This window comes from Mesoplodon densirostris, chromosome 9 (genome assembly GCF_025265405.1).
Source record: "Mesoplodon densirostris isolate mMesDen1 chromosome 9, mMesDen1 primary haplotype, whole genome shotgun sequence".
NCBI classification, from domain to species: domain Eukaryota; kingdom Metazoa; phylum Chordata; class Mammalia; order Artiodactyla; family Ziphiidae; genus Mesoplodon; species Mesoplodon densirostris.
In genome coordinates, this window is record NC_082669.1 from 84,835,807 (window position 1) to 84,853,700 (window position 17,894).

The 17,894-nt window shown below is 39.0% G+C and overlaps 1 protein-coding gene across 1 annotated transcript in view; it reads right to left on the minus strand.

The window, feature by feature from the left end:
• Positions 1–8,436: 8,436 nt before the first annotated feature.
• FAM3C (FAM3 metabolism regulating signaling molecule C) overlaps positions 8,437–17,894 on the minus strand; it is a 46,476-nt gene continuing 37,018 nt past the window's right edge. The window contains exons 8-10 of the mRNA XM_060108156.1: positions 16,369–16,453; positions 10,710–10,836; positions 8,437–10,116 (exon numbers count right to left, since the gene is read on the minus strand). Coding sequence (XP_059964139.1) covers positions 10,027–10,116; positions 10,710–10,836; positions 16,369–16,453 — 302 coding nt within the window. The 3' untranslated portion in view covers positions 8,437–10,026. The remainder of the gene's footprint in view (positions 10,117–10,709; positions 10,837–16,368; positions 16,454–17,894) is intronic.

Here is a 17,894-nt window from a genome sequence, read left to right on the forward strand (position 1 = left end):
TGTTAAATATTTCAGTATCATATAGAAAAAATAGATTTTCTAAGTTCAGAATGGACAAAGAAAATTCTTTTTCTCAAAATAAGCTAAAGAAATGTTTCCCTGCTCACCCTGGTCTCATTCTATTTCCTTTCAATTTTATTTAAAAGGCAAAGCAATAATTTGTGAAAAAGAGCAAACCCTGGAAAATGACTCTGATCTAATATTAAAATCAAGGCTAAACATTTAACTGTGACCCTTAAAATTTAACAAAATTACTATTTACTGAATGAGAGACTCCAAAATGACAAATGAAAAAATACAGTGCTTATTTAAGAGTGGTTTACCATTTTTTAGCATCCACTGATGAGAATAACCTGAAAAATAGACACTTATTCTTATGCCTTTTTTTGCAAAGTAAATCTATTTTATCTGCATTGAAAATAAGCACTCTTTCTTAAAACATGAAGACTGCAGTTTCCATTAATGACCATTTTTTTTTCTATCAACTAGAAAACTTTTCATAATTAACTTACCAACCGATTGTGAGAACCAGGGAGACTTTAATTCACAAATACATGACTATTATTCAGCCATTAGCACACACACCCCCAACCCCCACATGCCTGAGCAAGAACTCCCAACTCCCAAGCTGTGTCTTTGGTTTCTTCTTTTCCGTCTCCCTGGCATCACCATGGAAGCCATCCATGAATGTCTCACCTGTTTTACTGGTTGACTGCCTAGCTTTGGCCCATTTCCTTCCCAGTCCCCATCGTAGTATAGGTAATAGCATGGTGCTCCTGGAAATACACGTTCTGGGGCCCAAATGCTTCTATCCAGTTTAGGCTATTGTGCCTTCATGGTTTAGGGCTCCTTATGGTGCAGGTAACAAAAAAAAGCAACCCAGACTGACAAACATTAAAGGAAATGTACTGACTCAGTGGCTGAAAAGCCTAGAGTTGTGACCAATTCAGGTGAAGTTTGATCCAAAAGCTCACACCATGTTCCCAGGGCTCAGGTCTCTCCATCTCCAGCCTAAAGAAGCTGGCTTCTGTGATGTTGTCTTTGACTGTAGGCTCCACAGGGTTCTGTGCCAACCCCCCCCCCCCAATATCCTAGTCTCAGCAGCTCTGGGCTCTCGGCTTTTCTCATCAACATGGCTGCCACACTTCCTTCCAGATCTAACATTCTTCTACTACTCATTCTAAGGAAAGGGAGAGTTCTTTTTTTTTTTTTTTTTTTTTTTGGTTGCTCACACAAGAGAGAGGGCAAACTTATTTCTCAGAATGCCCAGCAAAAGTCATCATTGGCTCTGATTGGTTAATGTGCCTATCCCTGAGCCAATCACAATGGCCATTGGGGATTGGGGTTGGATGATAAATACACTGATCATTTTAAAGCAATCAAGACCCATGCTGGGAAATGGCAGTGGGGTTCATTCCAACTAAACCCACATAGTTTGAGAATAGGAAAGGGATGAGTCCACAGAGAAAAACCAGGAGGTTATGTTACCATAAAGGGTCCTCTATGCTGGACAGTCCCCAGTTCTAGTGATGTGTTTAGGAAACAGCTTTCTGGTATCATACGGATCAGGCTCACTGCCAATCACTGTGGGTAAAAAGTGTCTTGATTTGTTTAAATGCCCTTTATGATGATAAAAGGGGAATGGAGTTACACTCTAGTGTATTAATTTTCAATTTAGGAGTTCAACATTTTGTAAACTGGGAACTGCTTAATAGAGGCAATGGTTAGAGGCAATGATGATTATCTTGAAATGTGATCAAGAAAAACGTATCAAACAGCATTATCTGTAATCTCTGGATAAGGAAGTTGGTTAATTAAAGCATTTCCCTGATAATAATACTTTACACAACACAAAAACACTTTAATTTGTTTGAATACAAATAATGGCATTATTTCCTTATTCATGATCTAGATGATGGTTGGTTTTGTTGGTGGTGGTTTTTTGTTTGTTTGTTTTTTAAGAAACTATGATAGTTATATTAAGAATACAATGGAATTGAACTATGTAAGTTAGATGCTAAGACCCTATTTTGCAGCTTTGTAACCACATGATATTCACAGTAAATATTTTAGAAACACTTTAATTTTCTGAAGTGCTGTCAGTACTGATGTATTTGGTTTTACTTAAGATGTGGAACCAGAAGAGCTTTTCATCAAAATATTTATTTATAGGCAATTTGGTGAGCTGCTGGTATTTTTCTGCATCACCTTCCAAAGGCCATCAAATACTGAGGAATTAAACCCACCATTTGGAGCCAGTTACTTATCCAGAACACTATAAATACACTTAGCTGACTTGAAGGAAGAAAAATTCAAATCATATCTCCAGGAACCATGTATATTCGGCAAGACAAGACTTTCCTAAGGAAAGTTGGCTAAGATCCTTGATTTTTTTAAAAATTTCAGTTTCAGTATAGACCAGATGTGACAAGTCATAACATTTCTTGGAGTAGGGTAATGAGGTAAACTGAGAAGGACAAATGTGTGGCCCAGCATGAAAGGGAACACAGTGGTACACCAAGGACTCAACACCTTTGAAAAAGAAAATAATGTTAGTAAACACTTAGATAGCACTTACTATGTACCAGGCATTGTTCTAAGTAAATCGTATATATTAAGACATTCGATCCTCATGATAACCTCATAAAGTAGGTGCTATTATTGTGGTCTTTATTGTATAGAAACAGACACAGTAATGGTGAGGTAAGTAGCTGGCCCAGGTCACAAAGAACAGACTAGCTTCAGAGACTGTGCCCTTAACCATCATATCGTTATTGCGCTTCTCACAGAAACAAAATAGTGCAGAGTTTACAGTATACCATTTAAAGGGTTTGGGGATTTGTAAACATAATGACAGTTATGGGGTGCTCCTCCCTGGTTTGATTATATAAACTTGGTTGAGAAGCTGGAGAGAAGTGATGGGAGAATTGAGGTCTTAGAATTCACCATGAAATGTAATTAAAATACACTGCCTCTTGATTTCTAAACTCTAAATGATTTAAACTGCCTTCTATTTTAGATCACAATGTGGCTAACAGTTGGATTATACTTCAAGAGCCTAACAATCATTCCAAAAGGAAATGACTAGGGGTGAAGATCAAACTAATTTAGTGCGACATTAAATAAATACTTACATCCTTTTGATTGTTGTGCTTACAGCCAATTGTTACATAAGGTGTTATTTTTAATAGATGGATGAAATTTACCATTGGTAATAGTTTACATCCACATCCAAAGAAAAACCAGTAGAGATGGTTTGCGTGATTAAAATCTCTTGAAACAAAATCATGCTAGAAAGAGCAGCCTCTCCCACTTGTTGTAAAGGGAGAGTAATAATAAATGTGGACCAAGTCAACACAAAGTTTCACATGTGACTTTTAAATTTGCAGAAAGAAATGAAAGCATCTGATTTGTGTGTGAGAATTGGAAGAGCAGGGAGAACGGGGATATAGGGCTGCCTGTTTCCCTCTGTTAAACTGCCATTCTGAACCCTAGGGGTGATTCACCTCCAAAAAGGCCAAGAAGCCTTCTCTTCTGCATGTCAGTAACAGCCATCTGTGATCATGGCCCATATCCACCCCGCCATGTTTAGCTAAGAAAAAGGAAGGGTGGCCCGTTATAGATCTTAATTACTCTTTGATAAAAGAGGAATATCACTGAATTTTTAATTTAAATTTATCACTCAGTTTAAACACTGCGTATTTAAACACACCTGAACTCTTCGTAACCAAGGAAAAGTGTAAATAAACAAAATGTAAGTCAATAATTACATATTTATTTCTAGTACATAATCTATAATTTTAAAATGTTTAAAAAATTTTTTCAGTTGTATTGTTTTTATATTTTCCCCAGCTTTGAGATATAGTTGGCATGTAACACTGTGTAAGTTTAAAGTCTTACCCATTTTAATTGCTTGATCTCAAACTCCCTGGCAAACAACTCATTTTTGCTCCACACAAGGCTCTATGCAAGCAAGGCAAGAAATAGCATATGGTACGATAGCAAGATGGGAAAACTGAAAAAGTAAATGTGATAAATCCTCTTTAACATGCCTGATGTTTAATGGGCCCAGGCTGAACACTTTTACAAGCTGAAAGATACCTTTCTGAGAAAAAAATTCTCCCCTCTGCTAGCTTAAACACTTTTTCTTCCCCCAAATAACTTCTTGAGAAACTACACTCTAAAATTTGTTGACTAAGTATATTAACTACAATGTCAGAATTTCAATTGCCACAGTGCCTATAACTGTGCCCATCCCACAATCCCAGTGCTGTAGAACTGTAGGGGAACTTCTCCAGGGTATTTTCATAATGGGATTTGTTTTTCTTCATAATGGGATTTTAACAGTCCACAAGAATTGGCTCTCAACCCCATTCCCAGGCCAAAAGTTTCAGATTTCTATAGGAGTTGAAGTGTCATCTCATTTACTGATCTTAAATCTCAGGTTCTCTCCCTGAGGGAGAACAGAAAGTCACCTGGGAAAGGTGCACTCCCCGTGGTCAAGGGCACACGGGCTCATTCCTCACACCTCAGGAAATCCTCACCAACCTCTCTTCTTCTTCCACCCAGGGCCTCCCCATGAGAATCACAACCCTCAGGGACCACTGCCTTTCCCAAGACTGAACATATTTCTACCCCTCAGCATCGTTTGCTTTCACTTCTCCTCTGCTCAGAGCTTGGACCTGCAAGACATTTTCTTTGAAATTCATTTCTATTCTTGTCAGATGAAGCACACAGTACTTCTCTAATCAGGTTCCCTCTACACGGGGGTGCAGAGAAGCCAATTTCCAGGTCCGTCGTCTCATTCCACTGGTGATGCAGAAGGCTAAGACCCGGCAAAGAGTTCCTCGCCCCAGTACTGAGCTTGTTCATCTGATCAGGTAACATCCAAGCAGTAGCAACAGCACCTGCGTGGTAGGTAGACAAGCAGGACTGCATTTGAACACATAATGCATTGCTGAAAATGTGTTTGAAAGTCCAATGAATAAATTTCAAATAACAGACTTATAAGGAAAGTGTTGATCCCAGAAACTTAAAAGAGGTTTTAAAGTTCTCATTCAAAATTCTTCTTTTGTCCAGGCACCCCTGCTGATAGGTAGGAACCTTCACAGGCCCTCTGAGCAAGAAGCAAATGCTGGGGTGCAGGGGGGGGTCAGCCAAGTCTCAGCATCTTCTCTGACCTGATGGCCGCCCCACCCCGGCGTGTGCAGGAGTTGGGTGGAGAGTTTGGAGGTTTTTGTGTGCTCTCTGGGGCTGGGGCTTCAGCAGGGTGTCCTATGAGACTCAGCTGCTGCCACAGGAAGGAATCGGAAAACACTCCCTGCCTCTGGCTGAAGTCACATAACTTCACATACTTGTGGGGGGCCAGCAAGTGAAACTACATCATGTGATCATTTGAAATGCTAGCTGCATGGAGATAAACAAAAGCTTGAATTCTGCACATGAAAGGGAGTTCAGTGTCAGAGTGGAAGGGTTGGTAGTATATAGGCAGGGGCTAGGAGGTTAAGGAGAACCTCGGGTGAATAGCTGTAGCCTCTCTCATGATCTTTTTTTTTTTTTTTAAGAAGATATTGGGGGTAGGAGTTTATTAATTTATTTATTTTTGCTGTGTTGGGTCTTCATTTCTGTGCGAGGGCTTTCTCTAGTTGCGGCAAGCGGGGGCCACTCTTCATCGCGGTGCGCGGGCCTCTCACTATCGCGGCCTCTCTGGTTGCGGAGCACAGGCTCCAGACGCGCAGGCTCAGAAGTTGTGGCTCACGGGCCTAGTTGCTCCGCGGCATGTGGGATCCTCCCAGACCGGGGCTTGAACCCGTGTCCTCTGCATTAGCAGGCAGACTCTCAACCACTGCGCCACCAGGGAAGCCCCTCTCTCATGATCTTACTACCCTAGTCATTTAATGGTTCCCTTCTGGCTTGGTGTCTTGGTCTGTTCGGGCTGCTATAACAAAACACCACAGACTGGGTGGCTTATAAAGAGCAAATTTATTTCTTACAGTTCTGGAGACTGGGAAGTCCAAGATCTAGGTGTCAATAGATTCAGTGTCTGGAAACGGCCTGCTTCCTGGTTCACAGATGACCATCTTCTCACTGCGTCCTCACATGGCAGAGAAGCCCAGCCAGGGAGCTCTCTGGAGTCTGTTTTATAAGGGCAATAATCCCGTTCATGAGGGCTCCACCCTCATGACTTCATCACCTCCAAAAGGCCCCACCTCCAAATACCATCACATTGGGGATTAGGTTTCAACGTGTGAATTTTGAGGGGACACAAATATTCAGACCGTAACACTTGGTATGATGGGGTTGGAAAGCTAAAGAGGCTGACTTAACTTTCCTCTATGGCTAAAACATTACTAGAATGCAAAAGACATAGCAATAATAGAAATGCTAACAGCTGCATTTAAAGAGTAGTTTGTGTCAAGCATTTTGGTAAACACCACAAATACATAGTTCTATCCCAATTTTACAGGAGACGATACTGACTTTCTCAAGGTCCTCATGTAGCTGATGGTGGAACAGAGACACATACTCAGGCAGGTCTGCGTACTCTTAGCCAGTAGGCTACCCTGTCGAATTACAGAATTCTCTCCTCTTGAAGATTTTAGGCCCTGTGCCTCTCTGGTTATCAAGTGAAACAATATGGGATGATTATATGGAACATTAGAAGCTTGCAGGTTCATAAATCCATTTTTCCCTAATAAAGGGAGTATCTTTTGCCAACTGAGTTTCAACTTGTTCTTTCAATAGTCAATACACTCAAGCGGTAGGCATGATTTCTGCAGAGCTGAGCAGGGAGCTTAGCGATGGCAGCCCGCTGTACCTGTGAACCAGCTGTACTGGGAAGACTGTCTTCGCTGTGTTACGTTTGCTTATAAACTACCCATGGAACAAACCCAAGAGAAACCTCTCTTCTGTCTCTACCCAAAGGGCTGACAGTCCCTCTTCCTTTCTGAGCACTCCCAGAAGAGACATCTTAGTGTTGAAAGTGTTTCCTTAATACAGCTGCCCTCCACGACTCTGCCCCTCACTGGAATGGAGGAAGGTTCTGGGGCAGGACATCTCTTAGATTCCAGACGGGCTTTCACCAGGCTGGCTGCACCATCCTTTGCTGCTCCCTGATACTCCCGGCCCAGGCCTGCCTGCTTTTCGCTCCATCTAACTCTTGATTTCACTGGAACCTCAAGGAAGGAGATGGGGACAGGGAGAGAAGCAATAGTAGAGGCTGAGGCCAGGTTAAACTGAGGGAGCTTTGAGGGAAACAGATTAACCAGCCATTGGCATGTGCCAATCAAAAAGCAAGTCTACAACAGAAAAATCATCCTGGGAAGAGACAGCAAAAGAACGCTTCTGAGGAATGCTTTAGAAAAAGGAAGATCTGGAACTTCATTCTACAACTCCTAATTTACATGCACTTATTGCTGTCGAAGGTCCAGTTGAAGAGGTTAAGTGGCAAATCTTTTTCCTGATCAACACAAGCAATTTTCCCCTTTCATATTCATTTTTTAAACTATTGTAAATGCATTCCACTTTCAACTGCTCTACAAACTGAACACAGCACATTTCTCATTCTTTCATTTAAGAATGGGGAGTGTCAATGAAACTGAATTAAACTATCATCTTTTGGGGGGGTCAACCTATTTAAAATTTGTATAAACTAAATATAAAGTGCATTTCAGGCTAAAGGCATTGAGCTTCATCTGGCAAAAAATGATAAAATATCAGCTAATTCATTTCAAAACAAATACAATATAGAAAGAACAGTGATAAACTTTGATAAACAAGTTAAAGTCAGGAATATAAAGATTCTGGCTCAATTTTTGTTTAATTTCCCCATATCACTTATTTTCCTACTGTCTTTGCTGAATTTTAACAGGCATATTATAATATACTTGTTCTGGGACAGCCTCTATGATTACAAATAAAAAATACACATCCATAAGTCCTTAAACACCATTTAAAAAACCAAAGTGTCAATGCCAAATTTTTGATTTTAATGAAAATTCTGAACATTAAATGATATTGCTGCATTTACAATGCTGATTTTTAAAAGCTATCTGAAAATAAAATACAGTAAAATTATTGCTTCCAAAGTTATGCATGTTGACATAATGTATACAAGGCAGAATTGAAACAATAGCAAACTGCATGAAAGCAGTTACATAATCAATCTTTATCCCTTCTTTTGGCATTTTATACACCTCCACAGAGCTATCATGTTATAGTCCTTATCTTGAAAGGGATGTCCTGCCATCTAGATACTTAAATTCTACCCATGTTAAGATATATCCTGAGGATATCAGTGTGTTTACCCATAGGAATGACTTTAATTTTGCATGTTAAGCAGTACAATACACACTTGACAAACCTCAGTGTGAAGTTCTATAGGCATATTATTTTGCCAGATAATACAAAAAAATTCACAATGCAAAACCAAGAGTATTTATTCTCATTATTTAATAAAAAAGCAACACTTATTTCACAATCCCTGGAACTGTAAAATAGCCATTCTTTTAATTTACAGAATTGAGGGAAGTATTTTAAATGTCAAAACACACATGCTGAATGTGATTTAGCATATCAGCACCAAAAATCTGAAAAGTTTACAAAAATTGTTTAGATGTGTAAGGTGCATTTATTCATGAATTACATTCAGTTTGAGGGAAGAAACAGTACCCCCAAACTCACTGATATTTAAGAAATAGCTGAATAACTTCCACCTTGGTTTATAGCAAAATAAAAAATACTGCTTTTAGTTTTTCTTATATAAGTCATCTAAAATTTAGATCCAAAATTGAAGTGCTGCCTTTTACTGGGAATAGCAGTTTGATCGTTACATTTTTTATGTTCCAGTTTAAGATACTTCACACACAATAGATATTTAATGCCCTAATATTTTTAAAAGTTGAGTCATTTTGTGAACATCTTAAGTTAACAAAAGGTAGATCTCTTATATTTTTATGTAGAATTGGGTATAAAGTCATTGTGTGTCAAATAACATTATTTTTTTAAACAGCACCAGTCCCAATCAGTAATCAGGACCTTTCTAAATATGTCGTTATTTTTTCAGGCAAAAATTACTCTTACGAAGTTAGATGAAAGTAAATACAGAATTTTTTGGTTTACAATCCAAAATTATTGTGACATTAAAACATGCCTCTTTCCAAACCACTTGGTCATTGCTGATGACACTTAAATAAGGAAAACTTAGGCCAGTATTGCTCTAACTATACTGACATGCTGTCCTGAATGACCTAACAAGGCTGGGGAAGGGACTTGGCCTGGTTCCTCAGCTCTGCAGAGTTGCCCCCCCCCACCCCCACCCCCGTCTTACTCTATAGCTTATGCAAAATCAACTCATGCACACTATTAACTCAAAATCCAGCAAGCTACAACCCTGATGCACCTACATTCATATATTTCCTCTTTACTGTGTACATTAAACGAAGAATTCTGTTGTGCTTTTCACATATTTGATACAAGTTTTCATATTTTATTTCTAGGTTTCTTGGGACGGAAAGAGAAAGACTAAGAAAAGAAATACAACAGGGGAGTCAGACTGTAAAGTAACATTACACACACAACTAGCCCAATATCTTTTTAATTTAAAAGATACTATCATCAAAAGGCCATATATATATAAAAAAGAAAACAAAGTCTCCTCCCTAAAACCCATATTATTCCATGATAGATTTTTCACAGCGACTAGTATATATATCAATACATTTTTCAAATCTGTTCAGTTATCCATTGTGTAATGCTTTTAGAATTAAAAGATGCCATTATCATTGCAGTCTGAACATTGTACCATTAGGGAGATGTGCTTAGAAATGGTTCAGTGATTTGCTCATTATGATGACTATTTACAAAGATGTCTATTTACGTTAGCAATAAATAATCCTGGTATCAAAAGAGATAATGGTCATGCACACACCGAGATGGCTGCATGCTCTTAAAATATTTACATGTAGTTTTTCGGTTAGGGCTTTCCCATTAGCAAGTGAAAGTATGCTCCCTTCAATTTTCTCCACATCAGTCTTGCTTCTGGGGGATGCATCCTTCCATTTCTACAACTTCAGGCCATCCTTCATATTTGTTTGTGTCCTTATTGTTCTTTATGTGCTGTTGGAACACAATCATAGTATACAGTTTTTAAAACTTTAGCGAACTGCATATTTGCAATAACATACTTATGCATACTCACTTCAGTAACACTTCTATCTACATATAAATTATTGTTCAATATATTAAATGAGCAACACTTGGGGTCTGGCCTGTAGTAGCAGACCTTCAAAGAACAGCTGAAAGAACAAAACACTGCAAATGGTCTTTAAAGGATCATTTGTTAGTCAAAAGTAGGTTTACATTCTACTAAGTTCTAAAGTATTTCTAAACTTAATTGATTACAGTAACGTAAGTTCAATTAAAATCTTTAATAACCAACTTCCTAAAAGGCTTAAGATAAAACTAATCATATGCCAATGTACTGTCATGTAGGAAAAACATTTTCATGCAGAATTGACTATTTTTAAGTTTAAAATCAAAATAGTGCCACGGTTATTTCAAATACTTGATTACCAAGAACCTATGAAAAATACACGAACATATTTAATGTCTGCTTTATCTAAGTTTCAAATAACTGGGATAGGAATAGGCACTTCATGGTTTCACACAATTGCTTTTGTCCATTAATTATGAAAGCCTAAGACACTAACCTGTTCAAAAGGGCTTTTTGTCTTAATACCTTTTCCACCACAGAAGATCCAGTTGTCTCTAAAACCAAGATGAGTAATAGATGTACTCCCCAATTCAGCAATGAGCTGCCGGGCCTCATCATTGAGTCTTAAAGAGGGAGAAAAAGAATAATACAATAAATGTAGTGCCCTGTATGTTATTTAAGTAATACTGATTCAGTTAGGATACTTAACATACAACCATGAAATAAATGAGAGAATGCTGGCTTAGATAAGAGAACATTAAAAAAAAATTTTATCAGAGTAACATTCCTACTATTTTGAGGGTTTTTTTAATGAATTTTTTTTTTTTTTTTTGGCTGCATGGGGTCCTCGTTGCTGTGCACGGGCTTTCTCTACTTGCGGTGAGCAGGGGCTACTCTTCGTTGTGGTGCGTGGGCTTCTCATTGCGGTGGCTCCTCTTACTGTGGAGCCTGGGCCCTAGAGCATGCGGGCTTCAGTAGTTGTGGCTCATGGGGTCTAGAGTGCAGGCTTAGTAGTTGTGGTGCACGGACTTAGTTTCTCCGAGGCATGTGGGATCTTCCTGGACCAGGGATCCAACCTGAGTCCCCTACATTGGCAGGCGGATTCTTAACCATTGTGCCACCAGGGAAGTCCTATTTGAATTCTTTAGTGATGAAAGCCATGAAATCTAGCAATTAATTTCAAGTTCATGCTATTTAGAAGTACCTTTTAGGTGTCTTTATTTCACAACAATTCATTTTCATTTACATCCATCAAATAAATAAGAGAAACTGTAGTCAGCAGGTGCCTATTCAGGTTAATCCAAGATCTTAGGCAACCAACATCTTCGTAAAATTAAAAATCACTTTGAATCTCCACTAAACCCTTTGTAAATTACATTTGAATAAAGGTAAATGCTGATAGAAATTTGGATGTTTCTAACACCAGATGTTTTATTTAAAAGAAAATGAATTTTGAGAATAGGGATATAAATTCTACTTCAGAGACAACTGCCAAGTAGTTATTTAATAAAAATGAAAATATTAAGCACATAGCGGCTAAGAAAGGTCAGTGACAAAAGGCAACTGCTAGGGAAACAGGTAACTGAAAGATGCCTTTAAGGAATTTTGTGTAGGTTCTTATCCTAATGTTGAGTGATTCTCCATCTCTCCTCTGTCTCAAAAGGGAGAAGAAATTCAGAAGATACGTGCTGGTTGTAGAGCCAAAAAAAAAAAAAAAAAAAAAACCACAAAAAGATAACTAAGGGACACCTGTGCAGGTATCTGGCCAGTAAGTCCTCTATATCACCCAAAAGATGGCATTTATAGGTCAATTAGAGAGGTTTGTTCTTCTAAAATCCGAGGCAAGGCAAGTTTTATATTTGCAAATAAGTGGAGGACCATTGGCTGCAAAATAGCAGGAGGGCCAGTGAGGAAGGCGCCTGTTTATCCTGCAGCCTTCTTTGAAGCATCCCATGCTAATATCAGCTGGCTCCTTTAATGTATAAATGAAAGAAACATGAGGTGCAACAGTTCTAATGTAACTTACTTGAAGATAAACGGGATACTTTATGTTAAAAAAAAGCTTCATAAAACAGGAAAGAGCTACAGATGTTACTAGCCTTCCACAATTATACAAACCACATCCATGGGGCAGTGGAGCTGTTTTAACCATAGCTTGGGCACTGCTGTCCTCCTGTGGGAAGTTCACTAGAATCAGTGGGAAAATCAGGGGCAGCCCTGGAATATTTAGCCTTTCAGACTCATCTATATAAAGCGATGCCTTTATAATCAAGGGAAATAAAAATAAATGAAATGGCTGTGCAAAAGGACCTGTGAAGTCTCAGCCTCTGAAGACTTTGAGACCTTCACAGAGAACCACGTGTACCCACGTCTGCTTTTCTCCCCAAAGTCTGTCCGTAGCTGTGTTTCCTGTACCCATCCTTACATGAATTAGCTATCACTTCCATTCGTCTGCTCACTTGATAAGCAACTTGTATATTAGAGGGACATTCCCAGAAAGTACTGTCTGAACCTTGTTTTCTTGTTTCTAAATCGTGTTAGGATGCCATGGATCTGCAGACTGTCATATTCTACTCCTTAGTTTATCCAAATGTTTTATTTCTGGCTCCTTCATTAGAACATTTTACTTGCATCATCGGTACTAGTAGTGTGTTTTGCTGCTTTATCGAGAACAAATGGTGTTGAAGTACAGAGGTCAGGCTTACTGGGCAGCGTAATGACAACCTCCTGGAGGAAAGCCTCAGGGCTTGATTCAGTTACATCTCAGAAAAATCACAAACTGCACCTCACAGGCTTCGGGGTTGCTCATAAATAGCTGAATGTTAGGTTCACAAATGCCAAGAGATGGCTTCATACACAAAAACTGCTTGCAAAGTAGGTGGTTATCCAAATGCAGGCCCGGCCCCCAGACAGAAGTACATAAATGTTTTTCTCATCTAAAAATGTTTACATCAGTTAAATATATTGAAGGACAGTCATTTTTCCTTCTGTACTTCTAAATTTCAGAAGTGGTCATTTTGACCTATATGAATAAACTAATCCAATTTAGCCAAAGATCTAGAAGCAACTTGAAACTTAGCTTTGCATTTTGATCCCGTTAATCTTTCCTTACTTTCCGATGAGAACACCCTTAGGTCCTGTGCAGAAAAGGGTTAATAAAACAGGCCTTAGAAAGCCCTAATAGCAAGACTGGTCCTTGGCTGGCATCTGGAAACTTGGATTTGGGGAGGCTCCCCCCAGTCACAGAACTGATCAGAATGGTTCACTGTGTCTAAACTGTACAAACAATACAGTTTATGCTGAACACCTACTTTCTGTCTGGGAGTCTGGAATTTGGGGATATGTAAGGCAGAGAGTGCCTCCATGACCAGCTCCCAGTAAAAACCCTGGGCCGTTGAGTCTCTAATAACCTTCCCTAGTGGACAGCATTTCATAGTGTTGTCACAATTTGTTGCTGGAGGAACTAAGCATGTCCTGTGTCACTCCACTTGGGAGAGGGACTCGAGCCTGGCTTCCTCCAGACTTTGCTCTCTGCTAGCTCCCCTTTGCTGTTTCTGCTTTGTATCTTTTTGCTGTAGCAAATCATAGCAGTGAGTGAGCAGGTCTGTATGCTGGGCCCTGTGACTCCTCCCAGTCAGTCATCAAACCTGGGGGTGGTCTTGGGCAGCCCTGTCGCATGTCCCTATGTGTATCTAACTATAGATTTAGAACAAGACAACTTTCTCAATAATTTCTAAAGTTTTCTAATCTGCCTATGTAGAATCTGGGGGATTTTTATTATTCCTTTTTGATATCTTTTATGTAACTAAGTAAAAGATGATTTCATGTTTCAAAAAGAAGTTTAAAACCATGCAACACAGCCAATATTTTGAGCATTTGATACAGTAGGTATCAAAATGCCCCATTTCTTTAAAAGGCAGTGTAGTGTAACTAATATATTTATACATAGCATTAATTTTGGAGATACAACTGACCCTTGAACAACATGGGTTTGAACTCCCTGAGTCCACTTACATTGTGTGATGGGTTCAAACTGAGAAAAGGAAGTGTGCAAAAATACAAGGCACATCATGTTACTAATGAGAAAACTTTTAATACTACTACCAGGAAGACCTGAGTGCTCAAAATGAGATGAGACTCATACAACTACTGAAGGCCACAGAGAGAACTTTTGCTACCAAGTACAAATAATGAAGGGACCCACTGTTTCACAAGAATGATATAATATCAAGATCAAAGCACAACCATCTTTTCCAGGGAGGCAAACACTCTTCGATCAACATAAAAAGGGAAATGTAGTTCAGGAATGTCCATATTAAGTGCTTTAAAATAAATTCACGCCTCCAGGCCCACACATGTCACACACTTAAATTCTTAAGGAACTTATTAATAAAGTCTTCAAGGTCGTGTCGGTTATTTTAGAAGCATCATGGAAAATGAAGATGCTAAGACATTAAAAGTTAGTTAAATATTCCAGTTTTCAAAAAAGACAAGGAAAATTTTAAAGACAATGGTCCAATAAAACTAATTCTAACTCCTAGCAAAATTCTAGAATGGAGTAGAAATTTTAGAATGGATCTCCTGTGAGTATTATACAAAGAAGAAGAAAAGAAAGAGAAGGAGGAGTGCATCCTGGTGATGCACTGGTTAAGAATCCGCCTGCCAATGCAGGGGACACGGGTTCGAGCCCTGGTCCGGGAAGATCCCACATGCTGTGGAGCAACTAAGCCCATGTGCCACAACAACTGAGCCTGTGCTCTAGAGCCTGCAAGCCACAGCTACTGAGCCCGTGAGCCACAACTACTGAAGCCCGCGCGCCTAGAGCCCGTGCTCCGCAACAAGAGAAGCCACCGCAATGAGAAGGCTGCGCACCGCAACGAAGAGTAGCCCCGCTTGCTGCAACTAGAGAAAGCCCACGTGGGCGCAGCAACAAAGACCCAACGCGGCCAAAAATTAATTAATTAATTAATTAAAAAAAAAAAAAAAAAGAAAGAAAGAGAGGGAGTAGCCGGAAGGAGGCAGGAATAAATAAAGCCAAGTTAACAACATCTCATATACTTCAGACTTAGAAGAGGTTTTGGGGCAGTAGATCAGGGTATTATAATTAGCATCGTTCATGAATTTCAAGTGAGTATCTGATGGTCTCAGAAAATAAAATAATTAAACAGCAACTGAATGGTATGCCTATTAGGATACAGTGGAAACTGTCTGAAAAGTAGTTTCTGCAGTTGATGACTAGTTGATGAATCCCTTGGAGGCGGCCTCCAGCTGGTGGCACACTGCCTGTGGTAAACATGTTTGTCAATGACTTAGATTTAGACACCTGAATGACTCTGGAGAGAGTACGAAGCCTGGGCCATGGAAACCTCATAGGACAAATGTCAGAATCAAGACCAAGTGGGCCAATAACAGCAAAATTAAATTTAACAAGGATATATGAATATAAAGTCCTTCATTCACATTAAACAAAAGCAAGTTCTGAACGGGGAGGAAGAACTGACTTGGCAGTGGTTTAAAAAAAAAAATCTGACATCAAATGGGAAGATCTGAGAATTTAAGTTGACCAAAAATGTGATGTGACTGCCAAAAGAAAACGAATGCAACACTAGTCTCCATGAATATTAAACATAATTTCTCAAACATGGTGAGCTAGCATCTCCATTGTACCCTGTACTGGCCAGACCACATCTGGGAACACTATGTCCAACTTGGGGCGCCATTTTAAGAGAGACAATAGTCACCTAGAGAATGCCCAAGAAATGCAACCAGGAGGGTAAAATGACCTAGAAACTTAACATGATAAAAAGTTAAAAGAGCCATTACAGCTTTAAAGTGTGTTCACGGAACACACTTCGGGAAATGCCATAAAAAAAATGCTACTGAAGAATATTATTGTCAGAGAAAACTATATAGTTGTTAAAAACCGAACATAAACAAGTATAACAAACTTCATGTACAATGTGATTCTAATTTCACAACAATATATCACGATAAATACAAGAAAGAAGAAAGCAAAATAAAAAAGTGTTAATGGTGTTTATCTGAAAGTTGGATTACTTTGCTCTATATTATAATTTTTTTCATTGAAAATGTATTTCTTATATTATTATAAATTATAACTCTGAAAAGTTGCATAAATTTTTAAGTTTACATACTTGGTTGCTCCATCATCATATGTTCCCATTAAGACTATTGTTCCATCTTGTATGGCCTTCAGAAACTCAATAAATGGGGCCACATCTGAAAAAAAAGAAAGGGTTGAGGGTTGGTTTTTGGTTTTTTTTTTTAATGACTGAGTAAACATCATGATAATCTCTTAAAAGTTAGTAATATAAAAAATGAAGTTCTTGTAAATCAATAATTTCTAACGTAGAGTAACCACAAGAAAGACAAATCTTATGAACAGGTTAAAAATTAAGTTTCCCATCAACTTAAAATTTCCCAATCCTGATTCATCCTGTAGGTTTTTTATACTGATATTCCAGGGGCTAAATGAAAAAAACCATAGCAAAGTCATATTAAAGCATGACTTATGATTTAAAGTAAGAAATTTAGGGGAGCAGGAGAAAGGCTTATGGACTCCCTGAGTACATGGCAAATTGCTTGCACAGATACTTTTCTAAAAATGAAGACAGAGAACTTTTATTTAATGCACAAAAGGATTTGTAATTTTAAAAAATTATATAAATATGTATACAGTTGACCCTTGAACAACAGGGGTTTGAACTCAGGAGTCCACTTATACGCAGATTTTTTTTCAATAAATACTACAGTACCACATAACCCACACTTGGTTGAATCCGCAGATGCGTAACTGCAGATATGGAGGGCAAATTATGGAACTTGAGCATCTGCAGATTATGGGTTATCCATGGAGGGTCCTGGAACCAGTCCCCTGCAGATACAAAGGGACAACTGTGTACACACACATACTGATTTAAAGAAACTCCTGGGCATATCTACTTACTATAAACTAGGGGAAGGAATGTAGGTTAGTTATCACTAAAAGCCAAACTAATTAAGGTAAATATTGCAGTCTTTACCCGCTTCATCTAGTATATCAAGATTCATAAGGGCTTAAACACCACTTCAGTGACAATAAACTGATGATACCAAAGAGGCTGATCAGGTACTGCAAATCATTCTACATCTTGAACTCCTTACAATATCAGGTTTCCTTACAGCCCCCAAGTCTAGTACTACTTCAAAACTGGGTTCCTTCAAATCTACTCAGTTTCTTTCCACAGCAAAGATTCCAAAGATTCTCTCTAACTGAATTCTATCTTAAAATAATAGCATTTTTAATTCAGAAAAAATGTAACAGAGCAGCTAACAAATCACTTCGATTTAAATCCAAAGATGGCAGTAATTTACAACTTCTTCTTAATTTGAGGGGTATTTTTAGCAGTAGTTAATCCACCTGAGACGAAATACCACAGCTTCTGGTCACATGACTGATTTCGACAATAGTTTTTTTTTTTTAGCGGTATGCGGGCCTCTCACTGTTGTGGCCTCTCCCGCCGTGGAGCACAGGCTCCAGACGCGCAGGCTCAGAAGCCACGGCCCACGGGCCCAGCCGCTCCGCGGCATGTGGGATTTTCCCGGACCAGGGCACGAACCCGCGCCCCCCGCATCAGCAGGCGGACTCTCAACCACTGCACCACCAGGGAAGCCCTCGACA